The sequence below is a fragment of the Scyliorhinus torazame genome, chromosome 5 (assembly GCF_047496885.1).
Source record: "Scyliorhinus torazame isolate Kashiwa2021f chromosome 5, sScyTor2.1, whole genome shotgun sequence".
Taxonomy (NCBI): Eukaryota; Metazoa; Chordata; class Chondrichthyes; order Carcharhiniformes; family Scyliorhinidae; genus Scyliorhinus; species Scyliorhinus torazame.
This window is the reverse complement of record NC_092711.1, coordinates 222547696-222572182: the sequence shown is the minus strand read 5'-3', so window position 1 is coordinate 222572182 and position 24487 is coordinate 222547696. Positions and strand designations below refer to the sequence as shown.

The following is a 24487-nucleotide window of genomic DNA, read 5'->3' as shown; positions in this document are numbered from 1 at the left end:
CAGTCTGAACTGCTTAATAGGCTGTGATGACTGTTGACATTCCGTCAGGTTTTAGCTATGGGAAGCTTCTTTTTCTATTTTTGATTAATTTGCTCTGCCTTCTGCAGTGTATTGCTAATGTTGAACGCTTGATGGTAATACAATATTAACAGCGACAAGAAAAGGTTGAAGGACTCTGATTATGATGTTGCTTATTGTGATAACAGTTTCAGTGAAGGAATGAAATCGGACGGACCACCCGGCATCGACCTAGGCACCTGAAACAACAACGATAAACTTAGCCCTGTCGACCTTGCAAAGTCCTCCTTACTAACATCTGGGGGCTTGTGCCAAGATTGGGAGAGCTGTCTCACAGACTAGTTAAGCAACAGCCTGACATAGTCATACTCATGGAATCATACTGAGGGTGGCAAGTACATAGCATGTACTCTGGTTGGGGAACTTGTAGGACCACCGCAGACTGAGTTGGCCGGGTCCGAAAGGACATTGTCACGTGAGAGTACCCTTTAGGAAATGGGTGTTTACGAAATGTACCTTTAAGAAATGGAGCTGCTCATGTCACTGGAGTGATGTCAGAATGTGGGTGAAGCTGAGCTCTACTTCTGCTTTTTTAGTTTCAGTTTGAGAAAGAGCTTGGGTATGTCTGTATTTTTTCAGTGAGCTGCACTGCTGTTGATCTCTGCCATCCAAAGACTATCTATGGATCATTTGGCAAACTCAGAATTGTAAAAAGTGTCAATATTGAATGTAAACCTAATGTGCTCCTGTTTGAAGGTTTGTTAAGACTTTGGGGTGTAAAAGTACAGCATACAGGTTACTTAGTGCTGTAGTCTTTGGGGGGTGTATTTGATTTACTGGTTGCTAAGATATTCACTGTTTGTTTTAAAAAGGTTAACTTGAGTTCATAGAATACACATTGTTTTTTTTTAAAAGCCACTGGTCCATTTTCTCCTATACCATACCTGTAGAGTGAGCCGTGTGCACCCCATATCACAATCTATTAAAAGTTGTGGGTCAGGTGAACTCCATGATACACTTTGGGATTCTCTAAACCCTGGTCCATAACAAATTGGGGGCTCGAGGGGGATAAAAGTCTATCTATTGGATTGGTTTAGTGAACTTAAAGACAGTGAGGGGTGAGCATATTGTGGTTGCTTTTCAGGTGTGGTATTTTAGTTTAAGTGGGGTGTGTGTTGTGGACAATGGCTCTTACAGAGGCTCAGAGGTTTTTGGGGTGGAGACGGTCACATGCAGTACCTTACGGACAGAGACTAAAAGCAGACTTTTAGATTTGGCAAAAACATTGCAGTTAACATTAGCTGACAAGATGCGCAAAGATGGGGTATTTATGGAGGTGGCTAAGCATTAAAAGTTGCCTGAGATACAGTCTGACTCATTAGAAATGGCAAAGATCCAGTTGCAGATTAAGCAACTTGAACATGAAAAAGAATCAGCTTGAATATGAAGAGAGAAAAAGAAAAGGAGAGAGAAGAAAGAAACAAAGAAAGAATAGCCCGAGCAGAACAAAAAGAAAGGGATAGAGAGGACAGGGAAAAAGTGAGAGTTTGAACTTCAGAAAATGGCTATGAAACAGAAGTCAGTTAAAACTGGCTGACGTAAAGGGAAACATACAGTTGGATGATAGTGATGAGGATAGTGAGAAGGGGCGTCAAAGTCGAAGGCTTGGTGGGGGTCTATTTAAATATGTCCAAGCATTGCCAAGGTTTGACGAGAAGGAAGTGGAAGCCTTTTTCATTTCATTTGAGAAGGTAGCTAAACAAATGAAATGGCCACAGGACATGTGGGTATTACTGATTCAAACAAAGCTGCTAGGTAGGGCTAGTGAAGTGTTTGCATCACTACCGGAGGAGGTATCTAGGTCATACGAGGAGGTGAAAATATCCATCTTGGGTGCATATGAACTGGCGCCTGAAGCCTACAGGCAAAGGTTTAGAAATTTAAGGAAAGAATTTGGTCAAACATAAATGGAGTTTGAAAGGCTCAAACAGAGTAATTTTGATAAGTGGATAAGGACTTTGAAAATAGACCAAACATATGAAGCTCTTAGAGAAATTATACGTTTGGAGGAGTTTAAAAATTCAATTCCTGATGTAGTGAGAACTCATGTGGAAGAAGAGGGTTAAAACTGCGAGGTTAGCAGCAGAAATGGCAGATCATTATGAATTAGTTCATAAATCAAAGCTTGGTTTCCGACATCAGTTTCAGCCTATGAGGGATAGAAACTGGGGACATGAGAAATGCTCAAGTGGTAAAAGTAGAGGTGATCTGATGTGAGATAATAAGGAGAGTGTATCTCCGATTAAAAAAGAATTGAAAAGTTTAAAATGTTTTCACTGTAAAGTGTAAAGTCACAGTGTTGGTGGTTGAAGAAAAGCACTGGGAAGGCTGATGTGGTAAAACAGGATAAGACAGTGGGGTTTGTTAAAGTGGTAAAGGAAAGCACAAGGGAAGCGAAGAAGGTGCAAATGATTGTACAGCCTGATCAAGAGGTGATTGAAACGACGGTGCCAGATCTCTTTAAAGAATTTACTTGTGTGGGTAAAGTTTACTCATGTGTAACAGGAGGAGCAGGTAAAGAAATCACAATTTTAAAAGACACGGGAGCTAGTCAATCTTTAATGGTAAGAGATGAGGAGTTATGTAGTTTGGGAAGAATTTTGCCAGAAAAGGTGGTAATATGTGGAATTCAGGGTGAGAGGAATAGAGTTCCATTATATAAGGTACAGTTGGAAAGTCCAGTGAAGAGTGGTAAAGTGGTAGTAGGAGTAATAGAGAAACTATCTTGTCCGGGAATACAGTTTATCTTGGGTAATGATATAGCTGGATCGCAGGTGGGAGTGATGCCTACTGTGGTTGATAAGCCAGTGGAAAATCAGACGACTGAAGTGTTGAAGGATGAATATCCTGGGATTTTTCCAGATTGTGCAGTAACAAGGTTGCAAAGTCACAGCTTAAGACAAGAGGAGAAATCAAAGAGTGAAGATGACGTTGAAGTGCAATTATCAGAAACGATTTTTGATCAGATGGTTGAAAAAGAACTGGGGGATGATGAGGCGGATATTTTTAGTTCAGGAAAATTGGCGGAGTTACAATAAAAAGATATAGAAATAAAACGGATGTATCAGAAAGCGTACACGGAAGAGGCATCTGAGTGTCTACCAGAGTGTTATTACCGTAAAAGTAATGTCTTGATGAGAAAATGGAGACCTTAACATATACAGGCAGATGAAAAGTGGGAAGAAGTTCATCAAGTAGGATTGCCGGTAGGGTATAGAAAGGAGGTGTTGCGAGTTGCACATGAGGTACCAGTGGGAGGTCATTTGGGAATAAGGAAAACTCAAGCTAAAATCCAAAAACATTTTTATTGGTCTGGACTACATAAAGATGCAGTAAAATTTTGTCAATCATGTCACACATGACAAGTGATAGGGAAACCTCAAGTAGTGATAAAACCAGTGCCCTTAATACCCATTCCAGCATTTGAGGAACCTTTTAAAGGGTCCTAATTGATTGCATAGGACAGCTTCCCAAAACTAAAAGTGGGAATCAATATCTTTTGACTATAATGGATGCGTCTACTAGGTTTCCAGAGGCCATTCCAGTACGTAATATTACAGCTAAAAAGATTGTGGAGGAGTTACTTAAATTCTTTACGAGATATGGATTACCCACAGAAATACAATCGGATCAAGGATCAAATTTTACCTCGAGGTTATTCAAAGAAGTCATGGATAGCTTAGGAATAAAACAATTTAAATCAACTGCGTACCATCCAGAATCGCAGGGAGCGTTAGAAAGGTGGCATCAGACACTAAAGACAATGTTGAGGGCTTATTGTCACGATTATCCAGAAGATTGGGATAAAGGAATTCCGTTCGTACTGTTTGCAATTAGGGATGCTCCTAATGAGTCAACCAAATTTAGTCCTTTTGAACTAATTTTTGGTCATGAGGCAAGAGGACCACTTAAATTGATTAAGGAAAAATTGGTGAGTGAGAAATCGGAAATTACATGATTGGATTACGTCTCAAATTTTAGGGAATGATTAAATAGAGCAGGTGAATTGGCTAGACAACATTTGAAAGTTGCACAAAACGGGTCGCAGACAAGAAATCCAAAGTTCGTAGTTTTGCCAGTGGAGATAAAGTTTTAGTATTGTTACCAGTGGTAGGTGAACCTTTAAAAGCTAGGTTTTGTGGACCGTATCAGGTTGAAAGGAAATTAAGTGAGGTGAATTATGTGGTAAAAACACCAGACAGAAGGAAAACTCACCGAGTGTGTCGTGTGAATATGCTTAAAAGATACTTTGAAACGGAAGGAGAGAAAAAGGAGGAGGTTGTAATGATTCTAACTCAAAGTGACAAACCAAATCCAGATGACTGTGATTTCAACATACCTCAAATTAAATTGGAAAATGAGGATGTTCTTAAAAATTGGGATAAATTGGTGAGTTACCTTCCAGAGGAAAAACAAACTGACCTGAAAGAGTTATTGATATCATATGGGCAAGTTTGTGGAGATTAATTGGGAAGTACTAAAATGGCCATACATGATGGAGATGTGGGAAATGCTGTTCCAATCAAATAACATCCATACAGACTTAACCCTTTAAAATTGGCACAGGTTAACAAAGAGATTGAAAGTATGCTTAAAAATGGCATAATTGAAGTGGGTTGCAGCCAATGGAGCTCACCCAAAGTGATGGTACCAAAGCCAGACAGTACCCAACGGTTGTGTGTGGACTATAGAAAGGTTAATGCAGTTACAAGAACGGACTCTTATCCTATCCCACGTTTGGAGGATTGCATTGAGAAAGTGGGGCAATCAGTTTTTATTTCCAAATTAGATTTACTTAAAGGTTACTGGCAGATACCTTTACCAAAAGGGTGAAGGAGATTTCAGTTTTTGTGACTCCAGATGGTATATACACCAATTCATAATTATGCCATTTGGCATGAAAAACACCCCAGCTACATTTCAACGGTTAGCGAACAAAGTTGTTTCAGGATTACCCAATTGTGCGGTATACATCGACGATCTGGTAATTTTCAGCCAGACATGGAAAGACCATTTAAAACATCTGATGGCGTTATTCGATCGACTTCAGGGGGCGGGTTTGGTGATAAACCAAAAGTGAATTTGGAAAAGCCCGAATCACTTTCCTTGAGTTTTCGATACCCTCGAGACAAAGGGAAATAATGCGATTTCTTGGCACGAGTGGATTTGATCGAACATTTGTGCAAAGGTTTTGTAGCATGATTGCTCCACTGATGGACTTGCTTAAGAAACGTCGAAAATTTCAATGGACAGCGGACTTTCAACAGGCATTTGATTGCCTGAAAACTATGATAACCAATGCTCCTGTGTTGGAGAATTGCAACGGCTCTATGATCAGACTGAACTAAATTGTCTGACTTTAAAGAGAAATGTGCAGAGCAATGGGCAGGTTGTGCAGAGACCTTCTTGTTCAAAGAGACTGTTAATTGAGAAGGATTTCAGTTGGAGGAAGGAGAACAAAAATGGACTATATTATTGTACCTGTTTGCATGTGTTGTCTTTTGAAATGATAAAGTACATTTACAGTGTGCATTTCTTAAAGGATGGTGAAAAGGTTAAAAATTAAACCATCTTGAAATTGATTGGGGGGGGAGAGGGGTTTGGGGGGGGGCGGGAGGTGTCACGTGAGAGTACCCTTTAGGGAATGTGTGTTTAAGAAATGTACCTTTAAGAAATGAAGCTGCTCATGTTACTGGAGATCCGGATGTCAGAGTGTGGGTGAAGCTGAGCTCTACTTCTGCTTTTTAGTTTCAGTTTGAGAAAGAGCTTGGGTGTATCTTTGTTTTATCAGTGAGCTGCACTGCTGTTGATCTCTGCCATCCGAAGACTATCTATGGGTCATTTGGCGAACTCAGAATTGTAAAAAGGTCTCAATATTGAATGTAAACCTAATGTGTTCCTGTTTGAAGGTTTAAGTCTTTTGGGTGTAAAAGGATAGCATACAGGTTACTTAGTGTTGTAGTCTTTGGGGGGTGTATTTGATATACTGGTTGCTAAGATATTCACTGTTTGTTTTAAAAAGGTTAACTTGAGTTCATAGAATAAACATTGTTTTGTTTTAAAAACCACTGGTCCATTTTCTGCTGTACCACACCTGTAGGGTGAGCTGTGTGCTCCCCATGCCACAATCTATTAAAAGTTGTGGGTCAGGTGAACTCCATGATATACTTTGGGATTCTCTAAACCCTGGCCCATAACAACATAGCTGCTACACTTGGACTGCGGCAGATGGTGAGGGAACCAATAAGAGGGAAAAACATACTAGACATCATCTTCATCAGTCTGCCTGCTGCAGATGCAGCTATCCATGACAGTATCGGTAGGAATGACCATTGCACACTCGTAATGGAGACAAAGTCCAGTCTTCACATTGAAGATACCTCCATCGTGCTGTGGGGCACTACCACTGTGCTAAATAGGATATTTATCTTTCACCTGAGGAAGGAGCTGTGCTCCAAAAGCTGGTGATTCAAAATAAACCTGTTGGACTTTAACCTGGTGTTGTAAAACTTCTTACTGTGTCCACCCCAGTCCAACGCCAGCATCTCCACATCATGGCTAAATAGGATAGACTTTCAACAGATTTAGCAACTCAATACTGGGCATCCATGAGGCGCTGTGGGCCATCAGCGGCAACGGAATTGTACTCAATCACAAATTTCTAGCCGCAAAGCCCAGCATATCCCCCAAACAACCATTACCACCAAGTCAGGAGCTCAACCATGGTTCAGTCAAGAGTGCATAAGGGCATGCTAGAAGCAGCAGCAGGCATACCTAAAAATGAGGTGTCAACCTGATGAAGCTACAACACAGGACAACTTGTTTGCCAAATAATATAAGCAGCAGGTAATAGACAGAGCTAAGAAATCCCACAGGCAACAGATCATATATCAGCTCTGCAGTCCTGCCACTTTGAGCCGTGAATGGTTGTGGACAATTTATCAACTTACTGGAGGAGGAGGAGGCTCCACAAATATCCCCATCCTCGATGACGGAGGATCCCAGCAGACCTGTGCCAAAGATAAGGCTGAAGCATTCGCAAAAATCCTCAGCCAGAAGTGCCAAGTGGATGATTAATTTTGGTCTCCTCCGAGGTCCCCAGCATCACAGATGTCAGTCTTCAGCCAATTCGATTCACTCCACGTGATATCAAGAAATAGCTGAAGGCACTGGATACTGCAAAGGCTGTGGATTCTGACAATATTTCTGCAACAGTACTGAAGACTAGTGCTTCGGAACTTTCCATGCCCCTACCCAAGCTGTTCAGGTACAGCTACAACACTGGCATCTACTCAGCAATATGGGAAATCGCCCACATATGTCCTGTACAGACGAAACAGGACAAATCCAACCCAGCAAATCAATGCCCATCAGTCTACCCTCAATTATCAGTAAAATGATGGATGGGGCGACACGGCGGAACAGTGGACAGCACTGCTGCCTCACAGCGCCAAGGTCCCGGGTTCGGTTCCGGCCATAGGTGACTGTTTGAGTGGAGTTTGCACGTTCTCCCAGTGTCTACGTGGGTTTCGTTCAGGAGCTCCGGTTTCATCCCACAGTCCAAAGATGTGCAGGTTAGATATAGATTTATTGTTGTGTGTATTGAGGTATGGTGGAAAGGTATTGTTCTGCGTACAGTCCAGGCAGATCACTCCATACATGAAAACATACGATAAATACATAATACACAATGAAAATACATAAACATAGACAGCAGGTGAAGTATACGGTGTATAGTGATAGTTGAATTGGCCCTTAGAGTGTCTACAGGTTAGGTGGAGTTACGGAGATACTTTGGGAGAGTGGGCCGAGGTTAGGGCGTGGAGGGTCAATGCAGACTCGATGGCATGAATGGCCTCCTCCTCCACGGAAAATATTCTATGGTGTTCTAGCAATAGTGTTATCAAGCAGCATTTACTCAACAATAACCTGCTCACAGACGCTTAGTTTCGGTTCCGCCACGTTCACTCAGTTCCTGACCTCATTATAGCCTTCACATATCAAAGCAGACCCTGATGGTAACTGTGTGATTGTATCTAGTTTATTTAGCAATCAAGTAATTCTGGCCAATCTGTATGCACCTAATTGGGATTCCTCCTCTCTGCCTAACTTGCTCAATCACCATCTCATTGTGTTCAGAGTTACCAACTTGTATGAGACGCTCTGTAGCGGGGTGCGAGTCTCACTCGTGCCTGACACTATGTCGTCCCTCAACCCCTCTGGGGAACTCCCACATTATAATTGAAGGTTCTTTTGTTTTTCTGCCTCTGTAGATAGTTTAGGCAGTGCCCTATTGGGCCCCCCCTTCACCAACACTCCGACTCCCTCCCACCCCACCACCCTCCTTTCCCCTCTCTCTCCACCACCCCCCTTCTGTTGGTACAGAGGCAAGGGTATCTGGTCTCTCCAGCGGAAAGTTTAGTGCTTGTACCCTTTGTTTTTGTTAAAACGGGTTGTGAACTGTTTTAATAATCTGGGTATCCACCCCTTCCCTCTCCCCGTACATTGGTACTGAGGGGAGGGTATCCTGTTTCCCCAACACAAAGTTAGTGTTTGTACTGTTTGGCCTTGAATATATTTTTTACTGTTTTAATAAAAAGATATATATGAATCGCTATACTAGTGCTGAGTTCCCTTAAAATATGGTACCAATTCTGAAACCACTTTGGATTTAAGCCTATTCTTCCTTCTCTAACCAATTTTTTCCAACTTTTCCAATTGATTCAGCCTCCCACTTTGGTACAGATACGGTTTGAAATTTTTAGGGACCTTTTTGTCTGAGGCTAGGTTTGCTTCTTTTGATTATCTAGTAATTGAGCATTGTGCTCCCAAATCTCTTTTTGTTTAGGTACCTAGAGGTTTGCAGTTATGCCACTAAATATTTTTTTCTTTTCCTTCTCTATCTCCTGACAGTCCCCTTGATTTTTGTTTAGATGCTGAGCCCATTTTAAAGGGCTCTGTTCACACATTTATAACATTATTCAAAGACCCTTTGGTCCGGTTTTAGCTAACATTCAGGCATCTTGGGAGCAGGACTTAAATACTGAGCTTGCTGGCGGTCTACGACAGCCAATTCTTTTCAGAGAGCATTCTTCAACGCCGTGTATTAGATGTGGTTCGCTTCAACTTAATTGGCTGCACCTTTCTAGACTTGCTAGGCTGTACACTGGGCTGGATCCTGCCTGAGCGAGATGTTATTTGGCTTCTGCAACACTGTTTCATAGGTGTTGGTCACGTCCAAGGCTGGGTCCTCTGTGTTCTCAACATTTTCAGAAATGTGCGGCAAATCTATTGATATTAAACCTAATATTGGTATTTTTGGGGTAATCCATGACGAGGTAGCTGTAGATCACCACCAGTCAGATATCTTGGCCTATGCCTCATTGCTTGCACGTCAGTTTTGTTAGCACAGTAGTTAGCACTGTTGCTTCACAGTGCCAGGGACCCGGGTTCAATTCCCGGCTTGAGTCACTGTCTGTGCGGAATCTACACACTCTCCCCGTGTCTGCGTGGATTTCCTCCGGGCGCTCCTATTTCCTCCCACAAGTCCCGAAAGATGTGCTTGTTTGGTGAATTGGACATTCTAAATTCTGCCTCAGTGTACCCGGACAGGCGCCGGAGTGCAGCGACTGGGGGATTTTCATTGCAGTTTAGGTAAGCCTACTTGTGACACTAATAAAGATTATTATTCTCTTAATCAATTGGAAGTCTGAGGTTCCACCTACCCATTTGCAAAACTTACATTGATGATGTTACTTAAACTTGAAAAGATTAAATACACCTTACAGGGATCGATTTAAAAATTGTATTCAGTCTGCCAAAGTTTTATTCGCTATTTTGACAGCCTTTCTTGGTCCTCTATGAGTTGAATAATTGCCTATCCCTCTTCTTTATTTTCCTTTGTCTCTTTTTTTCACCCCATTTTCTTCTGGCTTTTTCTTTGACCATATTTCATGATGTACCTCTTTGTAAAAATCAATAAATAATGTTTGAAAAAAACAATTGCAGGGCTGTAGGGGAAGAGCAGGAAGTGGGACATGGTGAGTTGCTCTTGCAGATAACAGGCAGGTGATTATCAGGCTAACTGGTCTCCTTTTGTGCCGTACTATTCTATGTTGCTGTAATTTTATGACATCTTAAGGATTAAAATAATAACTGTGATCACGAATTGTAAATATGAATGGTAGCAAACAAAATGAATGCTCGCCTTCATACTTATCTGAAGGACTGCAGTGCATGCACAATTAAATCAATTCAAGTAAAGTAGAAGCATCATCAAAGAGTAGGGCAGTCTCAGTCCTGTTCCTGTAGAGATTCACAGCACAAAACTGTGCGTAATTTGACATTACATTTGTAATCTCAGTGGTGGGTGTGGGCAGCACAAAATAAATGCAGAAAGAAGTGTCCTTCTCATGCAGCTAAGATGCAATGCTGAAACAGACTAGAAAAGGCCAAGCCCTTGATCACAGAATGGTTTATGCTAACATCAAATACCTGACATTTGAAGTATTCAATTCCCCAGTTCTATTATTCCTCATCTTAATAAGCATACAAAAAGATTTTTAAACTGTTGTGACTAGAAATCTGTAGGTAAAGCTCTTGAGAAACACTCAAGTCAATAATGTTTCTAAGTGTCTATTTTTTTCTACTTTAAGTTTGAACTACAAGTGTTGTTCAATCATACAATCTTGTATAACATTAGGTTCTGAGTTTTGAAAGCATGGGCTAGTTGAATATGTGAAGGGACATGCTGTTTGATACGATCCACCAGTCTTAGGGACATACGGTCCACACATCAGGCATTGCACCGGCACAGAAATTCATATACCACATTATTCATTAACATGGTAGGCAGAAGGGTTTTTGGCAGCATTCGGTTAGTGGAAATTACCACTTCCGTTGCTACTGCATAGTAACAGCATGAAAAGACTAGCTTGTTGCACAATTTTTTGAGATACTTTCCCCTTCCAGGGTAATTTGAGGTAGTCACAAACTTTTCAGGTCCAAAGTTGACAGCCTTAGGTCCATTTGTGAGTATGCGGGATACACAGTGAACGATGATCTGATCAGGGTAGCCATTATTTCACAGGATAGCTTTGATGTTCCCTATTTTGGCATCAAGCTTGCATTGTGAGCAAATGGCTCGGGCCCTATTTACGAGCTTGCCAATAAAGGCGATCTTATGGTGAGTGGAATTGTAGGAATCCCAATGTGTATATTGACCAGTGAAGGTGGATTTGTGGTAGGCAGTAGTAGAGAACCTATTAGTGGATTTCTCAACTAGCACAATGAAAAAAAGGGAGCTTAGCAATATACCTGGGTGTACAATGAGGTAGGAATTAGATCACTGAAAGACAAATAAGGATGAGCGATTACCAGACTTACGAGTAAACGATTTTCACTCCTCCCTTTAGGCCACCTTCAAATTCTCCTTTGCCTCGACCACCAGCAAGAACCTGAGCTTTCACCACTACATCTTTTGACCCTATTGGAACAAAATTTTAAATGATTCAGTCACTTCTGTAAGCACAAATGCATGGTGGGTTTTTCTGGAGAGTTAGGGAAGAGGAAGAGAGAGGAAGGAGAGTCAATCCATAATCAGGATTAGTTTAAATTTGATAATCCTCATGTGTAAACATGTGAAATCAATCGCTCATGCACTTCAAAGCGGATGAAAAAGGAGACCCACCATGATATCAAAGAATTAAGTAGCATTTTAAATTAAATGCACAAAGTATGCCACAAATGTAGAAAAAAGAATGTACTTGCATTTATATAGAGCCTTTCACAATCCCAGGAAGTGCTTTTGAAGTGCACTCACTTTTGTCAGAAATGTGGCAACAAATATCCAGATTACAAAACTTCACAAACAGCAGTGAGATAAAAAACAATTGAGGGAAAAATATTGGTCAACAATGGGTGAATGCCCACCACCTCTCCTTCCAATAGTGCCATGAAACTTTGACGTCTACCCAAGAGAGCTGATGAGACCATCTCACCCATAAGACGATCCTTCGCCTGAAGGACTCTTTTAACCTCTTTCATTATGCTACAAATAAAGATGATTAGCATTGTTAATTGCTTCTCTCATGTTACGTGCGTTTTTTTCTTTCTGATCCTAATCTACACTCAAAAGTAACCTTTAAAAGTTAATCCAACAAAGCATTTTCTTCTGTAATCCTTCCTGTTGATTATCTTAGTTCCCATTTATTTTATTTTGTCTTTATCGTTTTTGGTTCCTGGATCGTTATGGAGACATACTTTTAAATCAAGCAGTGGAAGTAAGGAAATCAAAGTGTCAAAATAGTACATGGCGTTATAAAGCTTTGTATTTTGGGCAGAGACCCAAGGTTTTATGGCACCAAGAGAATGGAGGGATTTGTTTTGATTGGTTGGCTGGTAGTCAATGGATTGGCCAGGGTACATTATTATGCCCTGCAACAAACAGTGATTGGTTCCTGACCGTTGGGATTTTCAGAGCGAGAAGCCACTGGACCCTCAAGGTAAAAGCAGCTCACTCTCTTTTGCCTACTGTCTGAAGGGAGAAGCTTATAGAGCCTGAAAAAAGATGTGTCTCTCTCAAATGCTGGCTACCTGCTATTTCCCTGAGTCGACTGTGAAAACCATTATGAGCTGAAAGAAAAAACATCCATCTAAAAGCTGAAGAATAAACTAACTGGATGACGTCCATCTGAATCAAACTCTTATCACTCTTATCCTTTTACTTTCATGATTATTTTAAACCCCTCTTTCCCCCGTGTAAACATGTATAATATATTATAATATATATATATATATATAATATATAAAAAATAAAAAGTATGGGGCGAGTTAAAAGAGAGGGGGGGTAGAATTAGAGATTAGATGGTAGTTAACCAGTTGTATTTGTTGCCTCTTTAATTATAGTTACTAATAAAAAACTGTGTTCAAATTTACAAACCTAGTGACTGAGTTATTGGGTAGCTGAAGACCTTTGGTAATTTAAAATAAAAGTTAATTTCAACCGTGTTGCGACTCTGGGTCAAGTGGGGCTGGAATTGACGGTGCGCTGGCCCAGGTTTTCATAACACTTATCAACAAAATACTAAAATCAAATTAAACCAGGACACTGAGGAAGCATCCCTCGTACCATTTACTATATTTGCAAAGTTCATATTTGAAATTAATGACCAGCCAACAAGCACACATAGACAGAGAGGAACAGCACATTTAAGGTCAATGATCTAGGGTTTTCACAGGAAAAAACTGATGATGCTCAATATATGCTTTAATTAATGCAACAAAATTTAAATCATAATATTACAAAGAAAACAATCCATTGTCACATACACTGCTTCCCACACCCAAATCAGAAATTTCTAAGTGTAAGTTTTACTTTTAAGTTTTACTCTAATTGCAAGGATTTCTGATCTTTTTAAATTTAATATCTGTGTTTCTCTCCCACGTTTCATGATTAATATTAATAATAATCTTTATTTTTTTAAATAAATTTAGTGTCCCCAATTCATTTTTCCAATTAAGGGGCAATTTAGTGTGGCCAATCCACCTACCCTGCATATCTTTTGGATTGTGGGGGCAAATCCCACGCAAACACGGGGAGAATGTGTAATCTCTACACGGACAGTGACCCAGAGCCGGGATCGAACCTGGGACTTCAGTGCCATGAGGCAGCAGTGTTACCCACTGCGCCACCGTGCTGCCCATAATAATCTTTATTGTCACAAGTAGGCGTGCATTAACACTGCAATGAAGTTACTGTGAAAAATCCCTGGTCGGCACATTCCGACGTCTGTTCGGGTATACAGAAGGAGAATTCAGAATGTCCAAATTACCTAATTGCAAGTCTTTAGGGATTTGTGGGAGGAAACCGGATCCGGCACCTGGAGGAAACCCACGCAGACACAGGGAGAATGTGTAGACACAGACAGTGACCCAAGCCGGGAATCAAACCTGGAAACCTGGAGCTGTGAAGCAACAGTGCTACCTACTGTGCTGACCTAGAATTACTTCAATCAGCTACAATTTGCATGCCAGAAGCCCAAGTATATTTCCTTCCTCTGGTTTAGAGATTTTCTGAGTAAACCCCACTCCTCCCAAAATATAATAAGATCACAGAGATCTTAAAACACATTTTAATGATAAGGAAAATCTATGTATTTTCTGCACCATATGCTGGATTTAGGGACAAATGTGGAATAATTTGATGTGAAACAAAGCCATGGAGATGGCAACAATTAGATGTCATATGGGAAAAAAACTAACAGGCCTCACAATCTGTTCCAATTCCTGATGTTTATGTTCATATTTATTTATTCATTTCCTATTGTCCACATTTTCCAGCATATGTTGTTCTGTGCTCAATCACACCACCTAGTGGCCAAAGATTGGCAATGCTGAAAACAGCTGTGTGGAGAGAATGAAAGTTATCACATCTATCTTTTGAACATAAAAACTGGAATCCTAAATGGTTGCATCAAAGGAGAAGGACATTCAGCCCATCAGGAAGAGCCACTCAGTTTGCCCGACTCCCTGTTCTCTCCCCATTGCCATGCAAATTTCTTTTCTCCAGGTATTTATCCAATTCCCTTTTAAAATTGAACCTTTCTCCGCCGCACACAGAGGCAGATCCAGATCCTAAACACTCACTCTGTAAAAATGTCTTTGCCCATGTCACCATTCGCTCTTTTGACAATCACCTTCTACTCATTCTGTCTAGACCCCTTGAGAGCTTTGTATTGTCGTGTGCGAAATAAACTCCATACTCCATGCACTTGAATAGACAAATATATAATTTCTTATTCTGGGTCACAATACTCCATCCGTGAGTACCGAAACAAAACTTGAGCAATGTGGGAGGCAGGGTGGTGAAGAGGCAGAAAAGAACTGAACAGAAAGCTGCAAAGCCAAGGGGCTGATTCTCCATCTCGCCAGCCAATGTGGTTTCCCATTGTGGGCAGCCCCACCTCGTCGGGAAATCCCTGGGCTGCCGGTGCAACGGAGAATCCCGACAATGGAGAATCCAGCTCCTGGTGTTTACCTCAGTCAGGAATAGCAGCTGGATATTTCACCTGGTGAGGCAGTGGGAGGAGGATCAAATAGAGGCACAAAGACAGGCAGTCATCTACCCACCCCTCCATTATAGCCCTCTATTTCTTCAAAGCTAGGGGCTTCTGACGGCTGACACTTTGCTTCCACCCATGTCCTAAAATTCCTCTGTGGGGGAAGAGGCATTTGAACGGAGCTAGAATTTACCATCCAAGCCCTTGCCAGTCCTCTCGCCGAAGAGGTGGCCAGATGGAATTCTGCCTTCTCTTCATCCTTCACCGACCTAGCTTTTCTTTTATGAATTAATGCTGTTTCCGGATGATCCTTGTGAAGTTCTTTGGGATGACTTTCTTCTGCGTTAAAAAATGCTATGTAAATGCCAACTGTCGTCTTTATGTCACGAAAAAGGCCTTCTTCTAACATAGCAACCACCCATATTCACACATTTTTCAGCAAGTCCGTGGATAAAAAAAAGTTTCATCAATAAGGCAATCATTCTCTCTAGATGAAGATGCAGAGGCCAATTTCAATCCCTCACATATTCCTGTCACTGAGGTCAACTAATACAGCAGACTAAGGATTTGACCCTCAAATTGCTGAATTAAATATCAGGTAGTGCTTATATTCACTGGGCCATCTGTGGAGTTATGGATACCATTACAAATATATAATGGAATCCAATGAAAAGATAAGTCTCAATTGAAAAATGTAATACCATAACATCAAGCTTCTTTGATAGCTTGCCCTTTTCACAGTACAATAACAGATTATAATAGAATTTAAGTGAACACAAATTGACAGGACTAGGCCATTTAGCCCCGAGTCTGTGCCATAACAGATGTTAGCCCACTATGGAAAAAAAAGGCCGAGCTGAAGGTTTCGCTGGCTATAGAACAGTAAACATAATATTAACAGTTTCAAATCCCATGCACCTATTTAGATTAGTTTTTCTAACTTCTGGGACACTGAAGACAAACTGAATCAGAAGGATGTTCAAAAAGGTAGGATTAGATTCTGCATGATATTGGTCTGATGTCTGAATCATATATTTTTTTTAAAACAAAAAAATAAGCAACACAATTAAATCTTCAGTTTCATGTTTAATTTTCACATCAAGTGTTTTCAGTATTTACAAAGCTCTCAGAGGGACAGGTAGTATTAAGGAAGCAGGGAGATTGCAGAAGGACTTGGACAGGCCAGGAGAGTGTCAAAGAAGTGGCAAATGGAATACAATGTGGAAAAGTGTGAGGTTCTGCACTTCGGTAGGAAGAATGGAGGCATAGACTATTTTCTAAATGGGAAAAGGCTCAGGAAATCAGGAAGCACAAAGGGACTTAGGACTCCTTGTTCAAGATTCTCTTAAGGTTAACGTGCAGGTTCAGTCGGTAGTTAGAAAGGCAAATGCAATGATAGCATTCATGTCGAGAGGGCGAGAATACATGAACAAGGATGTACTTCTGAGACTGTATAAGGCTCTGGTCAGACCCCACTTGGAGTATTGTGAGCAGTTATCTGCTAAGAAAGAATGTGCTGGCCGTGGAAAGGGTCCAGAGGAGGTTCACAAGAATTATGAGCGTGTCATATGAGGAGTTGAGGGCTCTGGGTCTGTACTCGCTGGGATTTTAGAAGGATGAGGGGGGATCTTATTGAAACTTACAGGATACTGAGAGGTTTAGATAGAGTGGACATGGAGAGGATGTTTCCACTAGTAGGAAAAACTAGAACCTGAAGCCACAGCATCAGACTGAAGGGATGATCCTTTAAAACTGAAATGAGGAGGAATTGCTTCAGCCAGAGGGTGGTAAATTCGTGGAACTCATTGCCTCAGAAGGCTGTGGAGGCCAAATCATTGTGTTTTTAAGAGAGAGATAGATAGGTTCTTGATTGATGAAAGGGATATGGGGTTATGAGGAGAAGGCAGGAGAATGGGCATGAGAAATATATCAGCCATGATTGAACGGCGGAGCAGACCCGATGGGCCAAATGGCCTAATTCTGCTCCTGTGTCGTATGGTCTTATATGCGAGATGAGACATACCTATTGCTTTGGCAACATTGAAGGCTTCATCAGCTGAACTGGCAACTTGTCCTTTTGGGATACTTATGCCTGCATTCTTCAATAAATCCATACTCAAATACTCATGAAGAGAGAGATCTCTTTGTTGTTGCTGCTGGATTTCATTTCCAAGTAGATTCAGGGATCCACCAAAAATCTAGAAGTAAAAAACAAAGCTGATATAGCAGTGGTTTGCTGCAATATAATGTTCTAACTGTAATAGAAATGGAAAATGTTGGAAATTCTCAACAGGTCTCTCAGCATCTCTGGAGAGAGAAACACAGTTAATTTTTCAGGTTTGCAACATATCATCAGAACGCCATCTAGGCCTCTCAGTATCCTGTAAGTTTCAATAAGATCACCGCTAAGAAAAGTTAGTTAGAAATGCAATAGGTCCGGAGCAAGTTAAAGGAGGGAAGGTGTGAAGAAGAACAAAAGAAGAGGAGATCCTCTGGACCGAGAAAAGGCATAAAGGAGCTTTAGTCTTTCTCATCCACCTCCAACGATAGCAAGGTCACAGTGGGGCATTAAGCTGAATGTACAAATGGCACAAGCCCAGTTTTGTGCTGTGGTTTAGAACTCATAAGCTTCCTTCAGCTGGAGACCAAAGGGGGCAGCAAGGAAGGATTGTGATGGAGAGTGACCAGTTGAGGTCAATCGACCTCACATGGGCATAACTCTTGCCAAAGTTTCTCATGAGGACTTGGATTCAGCAGCTGGTGACAAGGAATCCAAAAGCATGGAGTTTAGACTACCTCAAACACTTCTGCACTGTCTTTTCCCAATGATGAAGTCAGTTGCCAAAATAGCTTAAGAGGGACCCCTCAAGCTTCCCCCAGCATGTTTGAAGGGTTGACTTGACTATGCAAGTGTTTTATCATGGAAAATAAACCAACAATATTACCAAGCTTGACAGTACTGTGCAAATTTTGTTAAACAAAAATCAGTATCAAAAACAATATCAATCACACATGGTAAATATATATTCGTCATCAGAATGGCATTGTCATTGATCCTGCTCACTGTCAATGTAAACAAGCTGTAACAATAGCAAGTATTTACACAGCACCATATAATCATAGAATCATAGAATTTACAGTGCAGAAGGAGGCCATTCAGCCCATCAAGTCTGCACCGGCTCTTGGAAAGAGCACCCTACCCAAGCCCACACCCCCACCCTATCCCCATAACCCAGTAACCCCACCCAACACTGAAGGCAATTTTGGACACTAAGGGCAATTTAGCATGGTCAATCCACCTAACCTGCACATCTTTGGACTGTGGGAGGAAACCGGAGCACCCGGAGAAAACCCACGCACCCACGGGGAGAACGTGCAGACTCTGCACAGACAGTGACACCAATGTAGCATAACAGCCTACGGCACGTCACAGGAACATAGTTGAGCAAAATTTGATGTCAAACCACATAGGAGGCAGTAGGGCATATAACAAAATGTTTGATCAAAGAGTAAGATTTTAAGGAGCACCCTAAAAGAGGAAAGAAAGGTGGAGAGATTTAGGGAGTAAATTGCAGAGTTTAAAGCCCAGACAGGAGGTGCAGCCACCAATCATGGAACAATTAAAATCAGAGGCGCTCAAAACGCCAAAATTCAAGGATTCCAGATATCACGGGGACTTGCAGAGCTAGAGAAGGGAGTAGGGAGAGGAAAGAGATCATGGAAGGACTGAAAAACAAGGAGGTGAATTTTAAATTAAGGAGTTGCTCATCTGATGGCCAACACAGTCAACAAGCATGGGTGTGTTGGCCAATGGAACTTCCTTCGAGCTAGAACAAGGAACAGCAGAGTTTTGGATGTTTGAATTACTGTGCATTTAGACATTTTAAATTGCAATTTAAATCACTTTGTTGCACTAAGCGCATCGGAGAACTCAGCTTTGCAAAGTGACAGCAACAAAGAGGACAAGAAAGATCCAAAATTGTCTGGAGTCATTAGCTTGATTCACAATAAGAAAACATGAATTTCAATACTAAGTTGGATGGAAAGTTAGTTTGTCTTCAACAAGCTGTGTATGCATCATTACACTGAAATGACTGGTCCAAGCAATACTTCCCAAACCCCCAACTTCCAATACCTTGATGGGCGAGGGCAACAGTTGCATGGGAGCAGCATCACCTCCAAATCACACACCATCCTGACCAAAAACATATATTTCTGTTCCTTCATCACGGCTGAATCATGTTCACTTAATTGACACATTTTTGCAATTAATAAGGCATACGTTATCAAGCTTTACTGTACATAAGCTTAGTGATGAAAGGCCTTTGTTTGCTTGCATCACTGGGATGTTGTGAAGAAATCTAAGTTGGCATATCATTAAGTGCCAAAATACTGAAATGTAGCTTTAAGAATAATCATGTGGGGTTATAGCTTGATTAGAGTACATTTGGGCTTCAGTTTACAGAAGCCAAGACTGCAATGTTGATTGGCTAGAAGAATGGCCTAAAGGCTTGAATTGTATGTAAAGGATGCAAACTAAGATTAGTTTGTTGGAGGGAATCCAGAAACACTCTTCCCATTAGTTAAGAATTGCAAGTATTTGATTAGAGATTGTTAGTTGCATTGATGCAGGTTCACAGATTTGGGCTGAATGCTGCAAAGGAAGTATAAAATTAGAGGAGCATCACAAAAGTCTTTGCACTTGCCAAGGGATAGCATTTGTCAGAGGACACTTGCCAGGGTATTTGTTGGGACAGAACAATTAGGAGTAGGACACCGGCTGGGAAGTTAATATTTGTATAGGGCATTGCCAGTCGATGGATAATTGCCATAGGTTGGGGGTTACATAAGAACTCAGAAGTGACTAAAATAATACAGTATGCTACAAGAATCCAGTATAAAGGTCCATATTAGAATCCAGTATTAGGGTTAAGGATAATTGTCTTAAGAGGGAGTGAACACTCTGTTCGGAAGTTACTTTCAGCTTGAAAGAAAAAAAAACTCAGCGGCAGCTGTAAAGTGTGTAGCTTGAAAGAGAGAGAAAGAGAAAAATATTCAACAAGCAGCTGAGAAATATGCAGCTTCAGCAGTTAAGGTGGACTGGATACGACAGCGGTTAAACTAGATTGAGAAACTAGAGCCGAGATCTTCAAGCTGCAAAGGGGTTTGTATGTATGTTAGAGTTAAGTTGACTATACTTGAAATCTCTCAGGATATCATGAGTCAAGAGATCAGGTTCAAGAAACCAAGAGAAGTCCCAGGATCCAGGGAAAGACAGAACACATGTGAAATTGTGATTCGTGCCCATGCTTCGTCTAATGGAATGTTAAGTGTTAATCTTTTTTGTTGAATAAACGTAGTTCGTTTGCATTCAAAATTGGGCAGTGGTTAGCACTGCTGCCTCAGCACTGAGGACCTGGGTTCGATCCTGGCCCCGGGTCACTGGCCGTGTGGAGTTTGCACATTCTCCCCGTGACTGTGTGGGTCTCACCCCCACAACCCAAAGATGTACAGGGTAGGTGGATTGGCCATACCAAATTGCCCCTTAAATTGGAATTATTTTTTTTTAAGTTTACATTCAAAATTAGTAATTATCTTTTTTGCCAATAAGGTTATTCCTCGACAAGAATTTTCTTACTCTGGGATTTAGTATAAAGCCAAAATCCCTACAGAACTCCCAAATAATGCTGTGGTAACACCTTCACCAAAGTGACCACAGCGGTTCAAGAAAGTAGCTCAACACCACCTTTGCAAGGGATCGGCAATAAACAACGGCCTCGTCAGCAATGCTGGTATTAATCTGAAAGAGCTAGGAGCAAAGAAAAAGATGTGCACATTTCAGACTTTTGAGCAGATTTATGACTCAATGGGGAAAAAGGTATTATGATTCCAAAGGTATACAACAGAACAAAGGTTTGTGCAATGATTAAGATATTGGTAAGATACTGGCATGGGTAGTTGGCTGATTGGTAGAAGGCAGAGAGCGGCAATAAAGGGGTATTTTTCAATGACTAATGGTGTGCCTCAGGGGGCGGTGTTGGGACCAGAACTTTCCACAATATACATGACCGATCTGGAAGAAGTAACTGATGGCACTGTTGCTACGTTTGAAGATGATACAAAGATATGCAGAGGGAAGGTAGTATTGAGAAAGCAGGGGGATGTAGAAGGATCGGGAGAGGCTAGGAGAGTGGGCAGATGGAATCCATTACGGAAAAATGTAAGGTTATGCACTTCGGTAGGAAGAATGGAGGCATATTTATTTTCTAAATGGTAAAAGGCTGAGGAAATCAGAGTACAACAGGACTTAGGAGTCCTAGTTCAAGATTCTCTCAAGATTAACGTGCTGGTTCAGTCGGCAGTTAGGAAGGCAAATGCAAGAATATATTCATGTCGAGAGAGCTACAGTATGAGAGCAGGGATGTACTTCTGAGGTTGTACAAGGCTCGCCAGACCCCATTTGTAGTATTGGGAGTAGTTTTGGGCTCTGTATCCAAGGACGGATGTGCTGGCCTTGGAAAGGGCCCAGAGGAGATTCACAAGAATGATCCCTGGAATGGAGAGCTTGTCATACGAGGACAGGTTGAGGGTCTGTACACGTTGGAGTTTGGAAGGATATGGGAGATCTTATTGAAATTTAAGGATACTGAGAGGCCTGGATAGAGTGGACGTGGAGAGGATGTTTCCACTGGTAGGAAAAACTAGAACCCGAGGGCACAGTCTCAGACTGAAGGGACAATCCTTCAAAACTGAGATGGATGAATTTCACCAGTGGTGAATCTGTGGCAATCTTTGCCGCAGACGGCTGAGGAGGCCAAATCACTGTGTGTCTTTAAGGCAGAGATAGATAGATCCTTGATTAATAGGGGGATCAGGGTTACAGGGAGAAGGCAGGAGAATGGGGATGTGAAACATATCAACCATGATTGAATGGCGTAGCAGACTCGATGGGGAATGGCCTAATTCTGCTCCTGTGTCCTATGGTCTAGTTAAAATAAATGTCAGTTTAAACCAACTTAAGACAACTATGCAGCAACTGGCTACTTCTAAATCTCCTGTCACAGCATTCAGAAATCAATCACAACAGAAATTCATTCAATAGCTAATCTCTAAAGTATAAAATGTATGTGTTTGATAAAAGAAAAAATACATAGTTATAGCAGGTTTCACAACTAACGGATGTCTCAAAGTGTTTTACACTCAATGAAGTGCTTTTTGAAATGTAATCACTGTCAAAATGTAGGAAACACAGCAGCCAATTTGCAGAGAGTAAATTCTGCAATGTTATAACAACCAGATTATCTGTGTTTTGCAATACTGATAAATATTAGCTAGGACACCAGGAATAACCCCCTGGCTCTTCTTCGAAATAGTGCTTTGGGATCTTTCACTTCACCCGTGCAGCCAAGCCGTGCCTCAATTTAGCATCTCATCCAAAAGACTGCACCTCCAACAGTAAGTACAATGCTTCCTCAATGCTGCCTTAATTTGTTTACATGTTTGAATGAAATTTGAACACAGAACCTTGTGATTCTGCTGAGTGTACTACCAACGGAGTCGGAGCTGACCCACAACTGAACAGCCTGCATTTATATAGCACCTTTAACCAAGTAAAATGCTGTACGGTGTTTTATAGGAGCATAATCAATCAAAAAATTCACAAAAAGCCGAAGAAGGCAAGAACAGGTGACCAAAACCTGCTCAAAGAAGTGTCACAAGGAGCATCATATTTTTTGTTTTTTAATCTTTATTGTCCCAGGTAGACTTACATTAGCACTGCAATGAAGTTACTGTGGAAAGCCCCTAGTCACCACATTCCGGCGCCTGTTCGGGTACACAGAGGGAGAATTCAGAATGTCCAAATTACCTAACAGCACATCTTTCAGGACTTGTGGGGGGAAACCAGAGGACCCGGAGAAAACCCACGCAGACACAGGGAGAACGTGCAGACTCCGCATAGACAGTGACCCAAGCCAGGAATCGTACCCGAGACCCTGGCGCTGTGAAGCAACAATGCCAACCACTTAAGAGAGAGAGGCACATATGTTTATGTTGTAATTTTTTTCCTTCTGAAGGCATGATCGCCAATGTTGGGATGAAGGAAGCCAGGGTGGATAAGATGCCAAATTTGGAGAGACAGAAATCCAAAGATGTTTCAGGGATGAGGGGGTTACAGAGATAGGGAGGAGAAAAGCAATGGAAAGGGCAGGGGGGGAAAGGGTCGGATTTGAAAATGTTCAATTCCAGGTGCAGACCGATCGCCAATGCAGGGCAGCGGGCTCAGGAGAGGATGGAGAAAGTGTGATTGAGAGAGCTGTAGAATGCGTTACGGGGTAACAACAAAGTATGACTTTATCAGCGCATTAATCCCGTCCAGTGACCTTTACAGGAAGCTTAGAGGTGAAGACCGATTTAAAAAACCCAAACTCTCTGGGAGCGAGTTGTCGTGATCTGTGCAGCGTGAGGGTTTGGTTGCACTCCGGACCCGCCTGGGCGCCCCACGCCTGGTCAGGAGCACCGCCTGTTTGGATCCATCGGGGGAAAGGGGAAGAAGAGGTTGCCGGGGGGGGCGGGGATGGCCATCACGGGGTGGGGACAGACTGCGCCCGAGCCCAACCGCCAGCCCAGAGACCGTCAGGGGCGGTCCTCCCCAGAGAGGACTCCAGCCCGGCATGACGGTTCGATCCTTACCCTGCAGACGGAGTGGGCCGCGAGTCTGCCGCTTGGCCCGAGCGACAGCCGATGGAGGATAGACGCAGCCATGACGGTCCCGGCCGGAGTGCGCAGGCGCGTCTGGAGCTGCGCGCGCAGAGGGACTGGCAACCAGGAGATCAGTGCGCATGCGCACATGGGACGTCTATCTCCTCCCCCCCCCCCCCCCCCCCAACGGGGTGGGGCAGGGTCGCCGCCCACCTGAAGTGTGACAGAGCCCAGCCCAGCTGGCAGGGTTCCTGGTTTGATTTGATTTATTGTCACATGTAACTGAGTACAGTGAAAAGTATTTTTCTGCAGGAACGGGAGAAAAAAAGAATAATCGACAACAGAGAACATTGACAAATGGCACATCGGCAAACAGTGATTGGTTACAGTGTGGAACAAGGAGCCAAACAAAGCAAATACAAGAGCAAGAGCAGCATAGGGCATTGTGAATAGTATTGTTACAGGGAACAGATCAGTCCGAGGGGGAGTCTAGTAGCTGTGGGGAAGAAGCTGTTCCTATGTCTGGATGTGCAGTTTTTCAGACTTCTGTATCTTCTGCCTGATGGAAAGGTCTGGAAGAAGGCAACGCCTGGTTGGGAGGGGTCTCCGATAATGCTGTCTGCCTTCCTGAGGCAGCGGGAGGTGTAGAC

General features: G+C 42.1%; 1 protein-coding gene across 1 annotated transcript in view; it reads right to left on the bottom strand.

The window, feature by feature from the left end:
• LOC140420961 (succinate--CoA ligase [ADP-forming] subunit beta, mitochondrial-like) overlaps nucleotides 1–23976 on the bottom strand; it is a 182489-nt gene extending 158513 nt beyond the window's left edge. Inside the window, exons 1-3 of the mRNA XM_072505164.1 lie at nucleotides 23829–23976; nucleotides 17161–17335; nucleotides 11464–11563 (exon numbers count right to left, since the gene is read on the bottom strand). Coding sequence (XP_072361265.1) covers nucleotides 11464–11563; nucleotides 17161–17335; nucleotides 23829–23900 — 347 coding nt within the window. The 5' untranslated portion in view covers nucleotides 23901–23976. The remainder of the gene's footprint in view (nucleotides 1–11463; nucleotides 11564–17160; nucleotides 17336–23828) is intronic.
• Between the last annotated feature and the right edge of the window lie 511 nt (nucleotides 23977–24487).